The following is a 17,804-nucleotide window of genomic DNA, read 5'->3' as shown; positions in this document are numbered from 1 at the left end:
ATTGTTCACAGAATCCCTACAGTGTAGAAACAGGCCCTTTGCCCAACAAGTCGACACTGACCCTCAGAGCATCCCACCCAGACCCATCCCCCTATAACCATCCTAATCTATACATCCCTGACCACTATAGGCAATTTAGCATGGTCAATCCACCTAGACTGCACATCTTTGGACTGTGGGAGGAAACTGGAGCACCCGGAGGAAACCCACGCAGACACAGGGAGAATGTGCAAACTCCACACAGTCGCCTGAGGGTGGAATTGAACATGGGTCCCTGGCCCTGTGAGGCGGCAGTGCTAACCACTGAGCCACCGTGCCGCCCAAAATTGCCACGACTTTGGATGGCATGGCTAGGCGAGCTGAAGTGTAGGTAGAACTTGAAGTCTGGTTTTATGTCTAGAGTTTATTAAATCATTCTGGTGTCCTGTGACCCCTATCAGGAGTTTGCTCCTGGCGAAGCATTGAAGGTTGACTGTAGAAGGCTTGATTGGGCAAAAGTTCTATCGTTTTAAAATGCTGGATGTGGAAACACATAGATTTCAAGAGTTGCTGGCAACAAATAATAAAAGTGGCATTGCATGAGGTAAGCCCTTCAGTTTGTGCTATGTTTATGCACTGTGGCAATGTTTATGCATGTCAGCACCTTTTGGGGCATGGCTGCTGAAATCCTGAAATTACCAGAGCAAGTGCAGAAGGTGATGGAATAGCTCGGGAGAAAATTTACACCACATCCAGCTGGAGATATGCTTAGCTTTTCATTGTGAGAAGGGTTTCTGCTAGAAATTCGTAGCCAGTGCCTTTTATTAGCAAGAGACATTTGGCATTGAAGGACACAGATGAAACATCAGGCTCTACCATACAAGATATCACAAGAATTGGACACAAATAGGGAGGTAATTAAGTAATTATGACAACGTGGATTTTCGAACTGAGAAGAAGGCAGAAGATAAGGAGGTCATCGAAATCTATCATTTAGAGACGTGGGAATGACAGAGGATAGAAATTGTTTTGATTTCAAATCAGTATCAATAAGTAGGGATAGGAAGGAAAGTTTAGAACAACACAAACCATAAAGGATCTTAAACACTTCAATCAAGTCACCTCTCTCTCTTCCAAACTCCAGCGAAAGCCCAGCATGGACAATCTTTCCTCATAAGACAACCCCCTCATTCTATGTTTCCATCTAGTGGACCTTGTCTGAATCGCCTCTAGTTCATTTCCACCTGCTATAAACATGTTCAATTCCTTTCATAATAAAGGATAATATTCTATTAACCTTCTTGATTACGTGCTGGTCCTGTTAATCAACTTTTTGTGACTCATGCAAAACATCCATATTCCTCTGCGCCTCAAAATTCTACAGTCTTTCTCTATTTAAGTATTACTCTGCTTTTTTATTCTACCAAAGTGAACAACTTAACATTTTCCTGCATTATACTTCCATCTGCCAGATTTTTGCCTACCCACTCAACCCATATATATCCATCTTTGTTATGTTCTCTTCACAACATACTTTCCTACCTATCTTTGTGTCATCCTCAAATTCAGCCACAATGTCTTCACTCCCCTCATCTGAGGTATTGATATAAATTGTAAAAAGCAGAGGCCCCAGCACAAACCCACACAGAACTCCACTCATTACATCCTGCCAATCAGAAAAAGGTCAATTTATGCATGATCTCTGGCTGGCAGAAAACAGTCTTCTATCCATTCTAATCTATTGGCCCCTACACCATGAGCTCATACTTCCAGCATTAACCTTTTATATGGCACCTTGTTAAATGCCTTCTAGAAATCCAAATACAAAATGTCTACAGGCTTCCCTTTATAATCAGTGCTGGCTACCCCTTCAAAAATTCATTAGATTGGTTAAATGTGATTTCCCTTTCACAAAACCATGCCAACTTACCCTGCGTACCTTGAGCTTTTCCAAATGCCCAACTATTGCTTCACTAGTAATCGATTCTAACACCTTCCCCAAGAAGAACATCAAGCTAATGGGCCCATAGTTTGCTCAGAGAAAGTAAGAACTGTTTCTTGTTTACGCCTCCCCAATTCTTGAATACAGGAATTACATTTGTTACTTTCTAGTTTGATGGAACCTTTTCAGAGTCCAGCAAACTTTCGACAATTAACATCAATGCATCTACTACATAATCTGGGAGAGGCAGAATTACGCTGCAGGTAATCACACCTGGTAGATCAAGTACCACAAATTCGGTCAGTGGCCAGGGACAGCAGGGTATGACTGCAAGTGAGGCAGGTATAGGGATCCTGCAATCAGGAACAGAGGAGCCTCAGATCTTGACCTTGTTCAAAAGGTACAAAGTATTTGCTCCCCCTGTGTCGATGAAGAATAGGGCTGTAGGACGATAGGCCAGCTGACCACAGCACCGTGGCACAAGAGACCATTCAAGAGGGGGAAGCAAAAAGACAAGGGTATTTGTAGGGGATCCTATTATTAGGGGAAATAGGTAGCATCCTTTGTAGGCAGGTTAGGGACCCCTCCATGGCATGTTGCCTGCCTGATGCCAGGGTGAGGAACATCTCTGATTGGCTTGAAAGGATATTGGAGAGGGAGGGGAAGGATCCAATTGTTGTGGTCCACGTCGGGACAAACAACATAGGCAAGAGGACAGGTTTAGGGATAATCGGGAACTAGGAACTAAATTAAAGAACAGGTCCTCAAGGGTTATAATCTCCAGATTACTGCCTGAGCTATGTGCAAATTGGCATACGGATGCGAGAATAAGGGAAGTAAACACATGGCTAAAAGAGTGGAACGAGAAAGATGGGTTCCTTTCCATGGGGCACTGGCATCAGTATTGGAACAGCAGGGATCTGTACCGTTGGGACGGTCTCCACCTGATCTGAGCAGGGAACAATGTTCTCACGAAAAGGATAAATAGGGTGGTCAACAGGACTTTAAACTAGAAAGTGGGTGGAAGGGAAGAGTAAAACTCCAAGAAGTATAATGGTCAATGGGAAACAAAGCAGCAGGTTAACATCTGTGGGGGTGGATTCAACTGCATGGAAAAGTATGAAAAAAATGAAACGAAAGGAGGACTCAGGAAAAGGTTATTAATGTTTCCAGCACAAAAAATAGGACAGAGTGTTTGGAAAGGAATCAAACTTCAAGCACACTGGATAAACAAATGACAATGAGAAGAGGGACGGTCAATACAAGACTGAAGGTGCTGTACCTGAATGCATGCAATATACAAAATAAGATAAATAGGCTTGTGGCACAGATTGAAATTGGCAGGTATGATGTGATAGGCATCACGGAGAAGTGGCTGCAAGGGGATATTACAGGCCAATTAGCCTGACCTTAGTTGTCAGTAAGATTTTGGAGGCCATTGAGATTTCTGAATACTTGGAAGCGCATGGTAAAACAGGGAAAAGTCAGCATGGTTTCATTATGCCTGACAAATCAGAATTCCTGGAGGAGGTAATGAGCAGGTTAACCTAAGAGAGCCAATGGATGTTATCTACCTGGAATTCCAGAAGGCCTTTGACAAGGTGTCGCACACGAGACTGCTGAGTAAGATAAGGGCCCATGGTGTTAGAGGCAAGGTATTAGCATGGATAGAAGATTGGCTGTCTGGCAGGAAGCAGAGAGTGGGGATAAAAGGATAAAAGTGACTAGTGGTGTTTCACAAGGGCCAGTGTTGGGACCATAACTTTTCACTTTCCATGAAGGAATTGAGGGCATTCTGGCTAAGTATGCAGATGACACAAAGATAGGTGGAGAGACAAATAGTATTGAGGAAGTGGGGAGGCTGAAGGATTTAGACAGGTTAGGAGAGTGGGCAAAGAAGTGGCAGATGGAAAACAACGTGGGAAAGTATGAGGTCATGCACTTTGGTAGGAAGAATAGAGGCATTGACTATTTGCTAAATAGGTAGAAAATTCAGAAATCTGAAGTGCAAAGGAACTTGGGAGTCCTAGTCCAGGATTCTCTGAAGGTACACTTGCAGGTTTAGTCGGTAGTTAGGATGGCAAAGACAGTGTTGTCATTTATTTTGACAGGACTAGAATATAAAAGCAGGGAAGTACTTCTGAGGATTTATAAAGCTCTGGTCAGACCACATTTAGAGCAGTGTGAGCAATTTTGGGCCCCATACCTCAGGAAGGATGTACTGGCTCTGCAGCGGGTCCAGAAGTGGTTCATGAGAATGATCCCAAGGCTAAACACACGTCGAACGTATAAGGACTCCAGGTCTATACTTGATGGTGTTTAGAAGGATGAGGGGGGATCTAATTGAAACTTATAGAATACTGAAGAGACATGACAGAGTGGACATTGGGACGATGTTTCCATTGGCAAGGCAGACTAGGACCCAAGGGCACAGCCTTAGAGTAAAGGGAAGACCCTTTAGAATGGAGATAAGGAGAAACCTCTTCAGCCAGAGAGTGGTGATTCTATGGAATTCCTTGGAGGCCAGGTAAAAGATAATAGGTTCTTGATTGTCAAAGGGATCAAAGGTTGTGGAGAGAAAGTGAGAGAATGGGCTTGAGAAACTTATCGGCGATGATTGAATAGTAGAGCAAACTCGATGGGCCAAATGGTGCAATTTCTGTTCCTATGTCTTATGGTCTTATGAGTCACCCCCTCTTAAGACCTTAGAATGAAAAAGTTCAATCAAGACCAGGGTCGTGTCAGCCTACACTTCTGTCTGTTCATTTAGTACACGGGCCTAGTGATTGTAATTCCACCAAGATTCTCTCTCTCTCTTCCACTGCCTGATTTATATCTATTACTGGAACTTTTTTGTATCCTCTGTGTTGAAGACTGAAGCAAAATATGTATTTACTTTATGAGCTATGACCTTTATATCTATTATTAAATCACCATTCTCACTGAGAGGACTAACACTTATTTTAGTTAATCTTTTCCATTTTTAATGCCTACATAAACTCTTACTATCTGTTCTCACATTTCTAGCTAGCTTTCTCTTATACACTAATTTCGATCTCTACATTAATCTATGAGTCATTCTCGTCCATTTTTTAAAATCTGATCCGGGATTGGTTTTTGGATGCTGGCTTTTCCTGATTTATATTAATGTTCTAGATGGTGGAGTGGAAGGATTGTTGACAGATTGAATTCAATGTAGAGAAGTGCATTTTTGTGGGAAGAACATTGAAAGATAGTATAAAATAGGGGTACAATTCTAAAGGGGTACAGGAGTAGGGGGACCTGGGTGTATATGTTTCAGATCACTGAAGGTAGTAGGACAGGTTGAGAAAGCAATTAATAAAGCAGATATTATCCCTTTATTTATAGGGACATAGAATACAAAAGCAAGGAGGTGATGTTGAATTTGTGTGAGACCTTAGCTGGATGTTGTGTACAGTTCTGGATGCCACATTAAAGGAAGGATTTGAATGCACAGGAGAGAATGCAGAAGCAATTTATAAGATTGGCTCCCAGGAATGAGAACATTTAGTTATGAGGGCAGTTGAAGAAGTTGGGACTGTTCTCCCTGGTAAGGAGAAGACAGAATGGAGATTTGATAAAGGTCTTCAAAATCATGAGCGGGTTTCAGTATACAGGGAGAAACTGTTTCTGCTCATAAAAGGAATCAGAAGGCACAGATTTAAAGTGATTTACAAAAGGAGCAAATGTTGATGTGAGAAAAAACTTTTTCACATAGTGAGTAGTTTTGGAATGTAGTGCCTGGAATATGTTGGAAGCAGGTTCAATTGAAGCATTCAGGAGGGTATTGGATGGTAATTGGGATAGAAATAATGGGCAACAGTACAGGGAAAAAGCAGGAAAATGACTGTAGGTAATGACACTCATTTGAAGATCAGTGTAGGCACGATGGAGTGAATGTTCCTTCTGCACTGTGACACTTCTGTATGTACATACAAACAAGGAACAAGAGTAGGCCACTTGACCCTTTGATCATGGCTGTTCTCATTTTAAGCTCAACTCTACATGCAAGACGTGGGTTTGGGTGCTGATGGTAGACATCTATTTGCAATTCTCATACATCTTACAGGCTCAATAAATTAAATGGAAAGTTACTAAACCAGAGGTCTTCACTAGAATAGAAACACAGAAAATAAGAGCATGAGTAAGCCATTTGGTCCATTAGCATTCCTAAAAACCTTCAACATGATCATGGCTGGTTCTCAATCTCTATTTTTCTCCTGCTCTTTCCCAGTACTCCTTGAAGGTTTCAGTCTGTAAAAATCTATCCACTTCTTTCTTAAACATATAATTCAGTGACTTCATCTCCACAATCTCATGTGGCAGGGAATTCTATAGGCTCACCAATATCTGAGTGGAAAAAGGCCAAGTCCAAACAGGCCCACCCTGTATCCTGAGATCATGACCCCTTGTTCTGGACCCCTCACCCAGGAAAATATCATACCTGCATCCAATCTGTCCAGCCCCGTCAGAATTTTACATGTTTCAATGATATCCCCTCTTACACTTCTGAACACCAGCGATTACAAGCCCAGTTGACCCAATCTTTCCTAATGACAAATCTGCTATACCAGGAATCAGTTTGATGAACCCTTTGTGCACTCCCTCTATAGCAAGTATATCTTTGTCAAGTTAGGAGACGACAACTACACACAGGTGTGGTTTCACCAATGCCCTATACATGGACAGTATGATATTCTTGCTCTGTACTCAAATCTTTTTCCAAAGAACATCAGAATACCACAATCCTTCCTGTTTTCTGCACATCTGAATATCTGAAGACTGCTTCAAAAACATCCTGAAAATGTTTTGAGGCAGGAATATTCTTTCTGGCCTCACAAAAAGTGCTGCATCTTGCTACTGCTTGCTCAGTGCATCATTAAAACTTATTATCTGGTTGTTTTTGGAAGCTAACTGCAGCTATATTTGTTATATTACAACAGTTACTACACTTCAAGGGTACGTTCTCAATAGGTTGTAAGGCCTTTTAGGTCGCTGAGAGATTGTGAAAATCAAGTTTTTAAAGAAAAGACTTGTGACAAATAGTTTGGATAATTTTAGAAGTATACATCTTGATGATGACAGGTGAAATCATCAGCACCAAAAACTTTATTGCAATTGACATAGTAGAGGACCAAATTGATCCAGCATACCAGAAATGTGATGTTTATATTGATCGAATGCATTAGAATAATGAAAGAGATTACTGCCAATGGAGGTTTAAGGGAAAAATGAGCCAACAGAGCAGCTACTAATGTTCAAGAAAGATCATAGCATGTGTACAAAAATAATGACAATGTGCAACGTGGTTTATCACTGAGCTTTCTGGATCAAGAATCACAGAAGAGTTAAAAAATAACAATCATCATTATTATTCCAAAATTGCCTCCTGTACTGGCACAAAAGCTTGCATGTGTGTTTTGGTGTGTTGAAAACACGATGGAACAATGTGATTACTGGCATGTTCTCATAAGACTAGGATAATACATGCTGTAGGATTCATTTTGATACACATCAAAAAAGGCTACTTGGATATGGCACCTGCCACCTTACCAAACTGTTTTGACAAGAAATGCAAGTTAAATGCCAAAAACCAAGGTAAAATGTAGAAAATTGGCTACAAAAATGAATAAGAACTTAAACGTTCCACTAAATTTAGAGAATAATCTGTTGTATTTTAAGGCTGTTTTCATAGAGATGATATGTGGCTAGGTGCTGAATCATGATAAAATACATTTTTGCTAAATGGCAGAGTGTTCCTTAGCGAATGAAAGGATCTTTCAGAAATACAGAGCCTCCATTTATCAATGGACAATGATTCCTTGTTGTGCCTTCTGAAAAACATGATGGATCTTAATATTTTGAATTAGTACTCAGATTACATCACATAAGTAAGTTATCATCGTAAATGAGATGTGGGAAGCAAGTGGCAAAGTGGAGCTGAAACTAAAGATCAATTACGATTATATTGAACGATGGAGTCATCCAGTGGGCCACATTTACTCCTGCTCCTATATCTTATATTCTTACAGCTAAGCGAGTTGCCAACTAAATTGCCCATTGATTAAGATACGCATCATCGATTAAAATATTTTTCTCAGATTTCCATTGTTCTCAGAGAATCTCTGGTCAAACAAAAATTCCAGTCGTTTAATTTTACATACAGAAGTAACATACTAAATCAGTACCAAGCAGTCCAAGATCAAGTATAAAGTACAAGCTGTTACTTTTCCTCTACTCTACCCCAAGAAAAGTTCCCTAGCCCTAAGTATTACCACCCACGTACTCATCTTATGTTTGAGAATTATGCATAAGAAAACCTTGGGGCCTCTGAGATTCTTTTATCCTTCTATAGGAAGCTTTTTGTTGCCTTTCCCTAATTGCCCTTGAACTGACTGACATGTTTGGCCATTTCAGAAGGTGATTAAAAATCAACCACACTGCTATCGGTCCAGAGTCACACTTAGGCCAGACCAGGTAAGGATGGCAGATTTCTTTCCCTAATAAACATTAGTGAACTAGATGGGTTTTTATAAGAATTCATGCACAGTCACCATTACAAAATGATCTTTTAGAAATATAAATTGAATTTAAACTCAACCACCAGCTGCTGTAGTGGGATCCGAAACCAAGCTGTTAGAGGATTCACCTGGTTAGCTGCTGCTAGTCTATTGATATTATCACTTGCCACAGTGTCCCCCAGTTACCAGCTGCTGCCAAAATTAGACAGATGTGTATACCTGTACACACAGCCAGTAAGGAGTGCAAGACATTTAACAGTTGTTATCAATCTTAAATCCTGGAGACCATCAACTATTGAGTCACCAAGTTCCCTTTACAGCCATTTTTTGAACAATAGACTGATAATGTGCATTCCATGGTGGTCATACCTGCAGGACTGCGAATTGATATTACTCCATAATGAGATTGTTTATTTAAAATATTTGGGAAATGTTGTTAATGAGTATTGCACGACGCACTTAAAGAGCTCCATGGGCACAAGAGTTGGTGTGGGGAGTGATGGTGTGGTTATGAGGTAATTATTAAATCTTTGCCTTTCTCTACATTATTTCCGTCTTTAACAATGTGTTGGGCCCCAAAGATCCTGGTTCCCCAGTGCAAGAGTCCTGGAGCAGAATCACCGCTTAGCCCAGTCCAATGCCAGAAACCATAACCCCAAATTACATTTGCATGGCCAAGTTAACTGTACTGTGTCTATAAAGGCAGTACAACAGCAGCTGTCCCAGTATACCTACCTACAGTGGCACAATATGCATTGTGCAGTTCAGGAAACATGCTGTATGAAAGTTTTTACTGAAGGCTGTTTTGCAACAGGCACCAGGTGTGTGACCTGGGTCAGAACACTTTGGTGTTTCATTGCACAATTCTGCTTGCCCTTAACTTACACAGAAAATGGACCTCAATGGAGCTTGTGTACAGCATGTTTCCTCAACTGTGTAATATCCTATAAAACACATACTCGCACACAATCCCATTTGAATTTCTGGGCTCAATAACACACTAAGTTATCTCACAGAAGAACTTAAAACAAACATATTTCCAGTTCTTAATTAGTGCAATGTTTCTATATAAAGTAAATTCTAAATTGGATTCTACATACCTTGAGGGGAAATAGGGTGGTCCAGGCAAGAAATAAGGATGATGAAAAGGAAATCGGGCAGCAGCTCCGAACAGATTAGCAGCATGCCCCATTGGTGGATGTTGGTAAGCATGTGGATGTGGAAGAGTTGCTGAAGGCATTGGTGGTGGATTTCTAGGGCAGTTGGAAACAGTAGGTATCTCCTTTTGTGCTGGTACTTCAGGGATGGTAACTCTATTGTGGGTGTTATTAGTTTCATTTGTAGAATTTCTTTTGCCAACATCCACTGACATTGTAGGCATCCTTTGCTCTGAACAATTTGACACCGCACTTGGACCAGGAACCTCATGATGGACCTCACTTCTACTATGTCCTGGAGGACAAGTGGGTGGCACAGTGGGATGGTTGGATATACTTTGCGTAGGGAGACCAACCTGGACAGGATTTGTTTGTGGATAAAGTATAATTGAATTTGGACGAGGACCTTGAGAAACTGGCATGCGCAGAGATTGGCTTTGACCTGCTGGAGAATCAAGACATCATACATTACAGAACCAATAGTTATGAATTTGGTTGAAATATGTTATATTGTTTTAAACTTCAAATTATAATAATTAGAATTAATTCAGAATGACATGAAATAATTTAAAATAAGTCATTCCTTGATCTGAATATTAAGTCTTTCAGTATCTTCTCACTCATTAAGACACTGAAAATTTCAGTTTTACTGGCCATTGATGCTGCAAATGTGGTAGGATTTTTAAAATGTCCAATTTAAATTACATAATTGGTCCCCAGTTTTTGACAACTGAAAATAGCTGGCATGTTGACCAAGGTAGTATATAACATCCAGGTACCACATAAAAGACAGGCTGATCCACAAAGCTACAGTGAGTTAGGTAAACCGTAGCCCTAATTGCCACTGCCAAAAAAAAATCAATAATCATTGATATCATTGCAATAAGCAGTTACAATAGCACAACCACCACTACTCATCAGCACAACATGAAATTCTGTGCAGTGGCAAATCTCTATCATTTGTAATATGTGCGTTAAGTTGCAGCTGGTGTGAACAATTCCAACAAGCAGAATTGTATTATAATTGAGATCAATTACTATCAAAGTTATATGAATCAATAACAATGTATCATTGTACAAATTTTGAATTCAGCACAATTACGTAATTATATTTAGCTCACTGGTGTCTTTGTGAATTGCTATGGGGTTTTACTGATTTTTCTTCCATTTTGAGCTGCATTTTAACTCCTTTGTTATGCATTATTATAATTTTATCCACATTTTAACATCTAATGACACAGCCTTTGCATTCCTCCAATTATCATTTCATGAATATACTTGTTAGCAAAACTGAACTTCTGACTTCAATCTGGTTTTGCTCAATTAACCCATTTGACAGACGATCCCAGTCAGACTTTTGTTGGCCTTTCTCTTCAAGATGCTAAGCTGTTGTCAAATTCAAATATTACCTAATTTCATATTTGATGTCTACAATTTGTATTTATGATTTTTCTTATTGCTCTTGACCTCTTTAAGTCCGAAGCAGAGTGTAACCATGAATGTTATTAATCTCAGCTTTAAAGAATATCATGGGCACAATGTGATATTTATATTGAAGGGAACTGACCTCACAGCAACAATGTGATGAAATTGCAAGTGTTCATTCTTCAATCAGGTCATGTAAACATCATATCAGCATGCCATCCATATAACACATCCTCCATGAAATATTATCACTACCACGAGTAAAAATTACATCACATATCTATCTATGTTTGTTTAATATGAGTATTTTTGAGGTTATACTTATGAAAAAAGACTGAAAAGGCCTGTGTTGTATTTCTCAATAGAGTGGTTGAGAGGCCATTGGAGGCCTTGAGGATAATGAAAATATTTGGTAGGGTAGATGTAGTGAAAATGTTTCCACTTGTGGGGAAGGCAAAAACTAAGAGGTAAAATTACAAGATATTCACAAACAAATACAATAGTGAATGCAGAAGAAATGTCTTTACCCATAAGAAACATGTAATATAAAATTAATTACAACATTGAGCAGTTGAAGACAATAGCAGTACTGCAGTTAAGGGAAAGTGCAGTAAATAAACGAGGGAGAAAGGAACAGAACGTTATGTTGATAGGAGGAGAGGATGAGAGGTGAAATGAGGCTTGCGAGAGTGTGCTTGCTACCACAAACATGTTTCTGTAATGTATGTTCTGTGTAATCTATCAAAATAGTCCACTACAAACACTTGGTTAGAGTGTATGAAGCTCCAGCAAATAAAATCTCAAGATCTTTTGCAGCTGCAGTTAAATTTTTATGGTATTTTAGTGAGTCCATTCTGATACTTCCTGTAGTCTTTTTACTGTGTGATACTTCATGATTGTCTTTCTGTTATGATTTTTCATTTGTGAACATAGTAAAACCTCAATTTCCATAATAATTACGGTTGCAGTCAAAGTTTAGTCTTCCATTATTAAGGATGAATGTAATTGTCTTTTCATAGACATTGCATTCTTTATCCAGGAAGATAAGTGCATCAGTAATATGAACATTTACAATGATGATGTCAGCATGTATGTCAGGGGGTCTTGGCACACTAAGTCAAGGGCAGTCAGTCCTATGGCTCCATAGCACCCAGTCTAGCACCCCAGGGGTTGGGGCCAGGACCCACGGCTAGGACTAATGCAGTCGGGGGATCTATAGGCATTAGTCATGTGGCTGGGCATTTCTGATTCAGGGCTGCTGGTTAGGTCACACTAGAGAGTGTGCCATAGCAAGTGTATTGGTCAATTCAGAGAAACTAAGGGGAAGATGGGAATGCAGAGGCAGACAATTGGGTCGTTACCTTGATAAAGAAGACTTAGAAAACTACTCACAGGGTTTGGCAGCTTCTGGCTGGGGAAAGGACAAACAACAATTGTGAAGGGGGCAACTGTATTTGTAAAGGGGGATATGGGAAGCATGGATAGGAATAGGGTAATGTGGGAAGGGAATTCATCCAGTACTCTGGCTTCAAGTGGGGGACAGTATATGACAATAACTGGCATGGTCACCTCATATGCCATGGGGTTGGGGGTGAAAGGTGGTCAGGGGCAGGTTGGGTAGGAACCTGGGAAGATCCAAGTCAAAGTGGGTTTACAGGAAGGGTCATCAGGAAGGGGATCTGGATATTCAGGGATCATCGATATGCAGAGGCAGAGGTTGAAAGCCATTTTTCAAATAACGTCATCTCGGCTTCTATTGTGATGGAAATTGAAAGCACGCAATAGGGTAAAAAATGATGCTGACCACAAATAGTGGGGTAAATATCTTGACATGTTAGGAAGGGGGCTGCCAAATTTACTGAGGACAAAAAGATAGGAAAGTAAGTTATGAAGAGGACATAAGGAGGCTACAAAAAGATTTAATCCATAGAATCCCTACAGTGTGGAAACAGGCCATTTGGCCCAACAAGTCCACACTGTCCCTCCGAACAGCATCCCACCCAGATCCATTCCCCTAATTTCCTGTGTCTAACCCACCTAACCTAAACATCCCTGGGCACTATGGGCAATTTAGCATAGCCAATCCATCTACGCTGCAGATCTTTGTACTGTGGGAGGAAACCACAGCACCCAGAGGAAACCCACGCAGACATGGGGAGGATGTGCAAACTCCACGCAGACAGTCTCCCGAGGCTGGAATCGAACCCAGGTCCCTGGTGCTGTGAGGCAGCAGTGCTAACCACCGAGCCACTGTGCTACCCAGTTAAGTGAGTGGACAAAGATCTGGAAAATGGAGTATAAAGTGGAAAAATGTGAGGTTGTCAATTTTGGCAAGAAGGATAAAAAGGAAGCACATTCCCTAAGTATTGAGAGATTGCAAAGCTCTTGAGATGCACAGGAATCTGGGTGTCCTGGTGCATGAATTTCAAATGGCTAAGTTACAGGTATGGCAAGTACAGCAAATTTTTTTATTAACTGGCAGATTTTGGACCAGGACTGTGCCAGTTGATCAAATATTCTGGATAATGAAGGGATATGCATAACCTTCAAGACATTAACATCTCTCAAAAAATCTATATAAAAACATCAACACCCCTGCTAAAATCAATGTAAGAAGACACATTAAGTCACAGAAATGTAATGTGGAGTGGCGGGGTATATATGTCACTGTTATACTTTACAGCCTAAATACTACTATTGCAGTAGATCGCCGTATTTGAAGTACTGTACATAATTTTTGCTGGTTTAACAAGAGTGCCAGTTGATAAGGTTACTTTAATGAGGAAAGCTAATGGAATTTTACAATTTTTTCTGAAGGGAATTGAAACAAGTAGGGAGGTTCTGCTTCAATTATACAGGGCAGTGGTGAGATCATATCTGGGGTAATACATACACAATTAGCTTTCATATTTAAGGGAGAATGCATATGCATTGGATGCAGTTTATAGAAGGTTTACTATATTAATACATGGAATGGACAGGCTAGGACTTTAGAACAGTAAGAGGGAGTTAGTTGAATGATAAATTATGCTGATGGGTCTTGACAAGCTCCAAGTGGAGAAGTTATTTCCCTGTGGAAGAATCCAGAACTAGGGGTTCAACTACTTTAAAAAAAGAGGGCCCATTTAAGATGAAGAGAAGGAGAATTCATTTACTACTGGGACAGCAAAGTTTGGGAGGGGGCAAAGGGCTTATTCCCACTCCTAATTTGTACTTTTACGTATGGACTCAGTGTGGTATTACACTTTTAACCTGTTCAAGCAAGTGTCTTCAGTTTTGAATACTGGGAGAAGGTACAAAACAGACATTATGATCCAGTTTAACTATATGAGGGGTATACATTAACTTTTTAAAACTATAAATGACAGAAGAATTTGCTTATTCAGACACAGTGTGACACTAGGTGCTGTATGAGGTTCTTACTATTATGTTCAAAAGCCAATGTTGAAGTGAAAAAAATGGCAAGGAGCTGTCCAATTGATGGCCAGTTGCCACAAGGTGTTGCAATGTATGCATTTAGGCAGGTGTAGCAGGATAGTTTGAAAACTATTGATCCGACTGATGTCAGCATAAGACTCAACATATACAGTATTTGAATATATTCTATTTTTTTTTATCTATATTTAACATGAGAATCTCAATCCAAAGTACTTTCTTCATCATTATACATTCTAGTGATCTCTTGTCTTCTCTTCACAGAGTACGGAAAAGGAAAATCTTGCTAATGTAGTTAATTATGGACATTCAATTTAACCATGAGTCATTCCCTAAGCCGGAATAAATCAACAACACAGCTAAACATACTTCATAAACTAAGCAAAAAAACTAAACAACTGTGGGCGCTGGAAATCAGAAACAAAAACAGAAATGCCGGGAAATCTCAGCAGGTCTGGTAGCATCTATGGAGAGAAGGGTCACAGGGCCTGAAATGTTAATTCTGCATTTTCTCCACAGATGCTGCCAGTCTTACTGAATTTTCCCGGCATTTCTGTTTTTGTTATGCTTCATATCTTTCACAACTCTTCCTTAATGATCCTGAAGAGGTAGCACAGATAATTTGAGAGAAACAATTGCTAACGGGACAGCAGATGCATAGTCATTGTCCAAAGTGTTCAGTATTCCTCTTGACCTGCTAATGATGTAAATCTTTTTCATGGATCTATAAGTCAGCAAAATATATTGCAGAACATGTAATGTGCTGACACTATACCCTCAGAAGGGGACAAAATAATTGCTACCATTCAGTGGGGAGAACAGCCCACAGAACCAGCTTAATAGGTGGAAAACCTATACTCGTTCAAAGTACATCTTGCTCACTTAATGATTTACTTGAGCAATATGTACTTTGAATGAGCATGGCTTTGCCACCTATTAAGGAAAGCAGGAGCAACATTTGAATTGTAGAATTGGGTAGTGGATATAATCTAATAAATTCCTTATACTTATGTACTGGAGGCTGTTAGAACCACATCTCAAGCAATAAATTTCTAGAACTCTAATACCATGCATTTGTGATGTGAGATTGAGTCCAGTATGAGGTCATTCATTCTGTACCTGTGAATACATTCAGATCAAATTCCCCAGAATGTAACACAGTTATTGAGCAACTGATGCTACGATGACAAACTCCCTTAGTTGTGGATCTCTCTCTGATTTTGTTTTTATGGTGAGTTTCAGTTTTTAAGGAAACTTTTGGTAGGTATTGTTAAATTTAAATGGAGACTAATATATATTTGCAATCCTCAGATTTAAATATTTACCAGGGATTGGGGGTGGGGGAATGATCTTAGTTGGCTGGATAGATAATCTGCGATGTATAGTGACACCAATAACATGGTTCAATTCCTGCACCAACTGAGGTCGCCATGCATGTCCTGCCTTCTCCACCTTGCTCCTCGTCCCCCAAAGCATAATGACCTTCAGGTTAAACTCACCACCAGTTGTCTCTCCCTGTACTCAAAGTGCAGGCCTATGGTGCACTGATTATTCAAATCACTATCTTTCCAGCATGGGTTACCTGGAAGCAGTTGGCTATCCAGATTTAAACCAAACATGTTAATTTTCAGAAAATTAATTATTGAAGGATTAAATTGGAGTCAACCTTTACTTACACATACAGGCATTTAGCTACACTGTTACAGATTACAAACCATCAACTCCTTACCCATCAACAGCAGTATAAATCAGTGTCTATTCATATGAGGCATGATATTTTCTACTCAGCCTATTTAGAGATGCCATTATCCATCCAGGAGCAGATGGGGTTGGAGCCTGGGCCTCCTGGCTCAGAAGTAAGGGCACTATCTTGCAACACAACAAACCTTCATGAGGGCCACGATATTGGTCAGGGATGCTACTACATGCCTTTGGTGAAAGTAGGACTTGAACCTGAACCTCCTAGTCTAAAGGTATGGACACTGCCACCGTGCCAGAAGCGACCTTTCATAGAGGTCAATTTTGTTTCATATTCAGAAGTGCTTTCATGCACAACTGAATGTGTTTCTTTCCCAACACCAAATCAACATGTTACTTTTCACCTATTATCCACCATCACTGAACCACCTGTGTTTCCAATTAATCAATTGACTTGCAGAGCCATTAAGCTGTTCAGAGCAGTACATGACACTAAATGTGAGAGAGGGAAAGGGACAGAAGGGGGGAATTAACTGAAATGCAATCGTCATATAAGGGCCAATTGTTTTTATTTTTTTATATTTGGAAGTATTATCACACTCAACTGAACGTTTTTTTTCCACCACCAAGCCACTGTAATGTATTTTTTGTTTTCAATATTAACCACTACCAGTAAATCACCCATGTCGCCAATTAGATATTTACATGCAAAGCCTGTTAAGGACAATGTAATTCAACAGAAAGTGAGGGTGGGGTTGAGAGAGGAAGATGGAGCTAAATCAAAATGGACTTTGATGAATAGATAGAGCATTCTACCTCCTGTGCTGCCCGCCTCTCTCTAACAGCACAGAGAGTATTGATGTACACCGCATACTCTATCTCCAAGGACACTGAGGCACGAACATATAGACGCCAGCTGAATCCTCTGACAATTTGAAAACCCAGATACAATTAAACTCAATTCACACACATTTAACACAGTAGTGCAGTGGTAGGGTCCCTTCCTCTAGACCACGAGACCTGGTTTTAAGTCCCACCTGCTACAAAGATGTGTAATAACATACCTGAGCAGGTTGATTAGAAAATATTCTACAATTAACACAGGAGGACCTTTTGAGGCACAGCGATCATGTCCCTGCCTTTGAGCCAGGAGGGCTGGGTTCAGGTTCCACCTGCGACAGAGGTATGTAATAACATCTCTCTAAACAGGCTGATGAGAAAGTATCTACGATTAACACATAAGTCAGTATGTTGGAACCAGCTTCAGAGTGCAGTGATATTTTGCTGACTTTAACAACAACTGTTCCTCAGTAATAAAATAATCTGCTAATTACACAATTTCAATATCAGTCTAAGGTCTTGAGTTAGATTTTAGATGAACACTGGATGAAAGCTTCTACAATGCAAGACAATATCTTTCTAATTATCTTTAGCCAGAAGTAGAACTTAATAATGACGCTTAGTCTTGGAATCAGCCTCCCTGAATACAGTAAGAGAGACACTGCAAAGACAGCATCAAGTAATAGTGAGATAACAAGGTGTAGAGCTGGATGAACGCAACAGGCCAAGCAGCATCAGAGGAGCAGGAAAGGTGACGTTTCGGGCCTAGACCCTTCTTCAGAAAAT

The 17,804-nt window shown here is 40.1% G+C and overlaps 1 protein-coding gene across 1 annotated transcript in view; it reads right to left on the bottom strand.

Moving 5' to 3' along the window:
• The window catches only part of LOC109937209 (SRY-box transcription factor 30), a 36,703-nt gene that overhangs the window by 652 nt on the left and 18,247 nt on the right, over positions 1-17,804 (bottom strand). The window contains exon 4 of the mRNA XM_048603934.1: positions 9,564-10,062. Within this exon, the coding sequence (XP_048459891.1) occupies positions 9,564-10,062 (499 nt within the window). The remainder of the gene's footprint in view (positions 1-9,563; positions 10,063-17,804) is intronic.

The sequence above is a fragment of the Rhincodon typus genome, chromosome 12 (assembly GCF_021869965.1).
Source record: "Rhincodon typus isolate 14 chromosome 12, sRhiTyp1.1, whole genome shotgun sequence".
Taxonomy (NCBI): domain Eukaryota; kingdom Metazoa; phylum Chordata; class Chondrichthyes; order Orectolobiformes; family Rhincodontidae; genus Rhincodon; species Rhincodon typus.
Note: the sequence above shows the minus strand (reverse complement) of the source record. Positions and strands in the feature narration are given on the sequence as shown.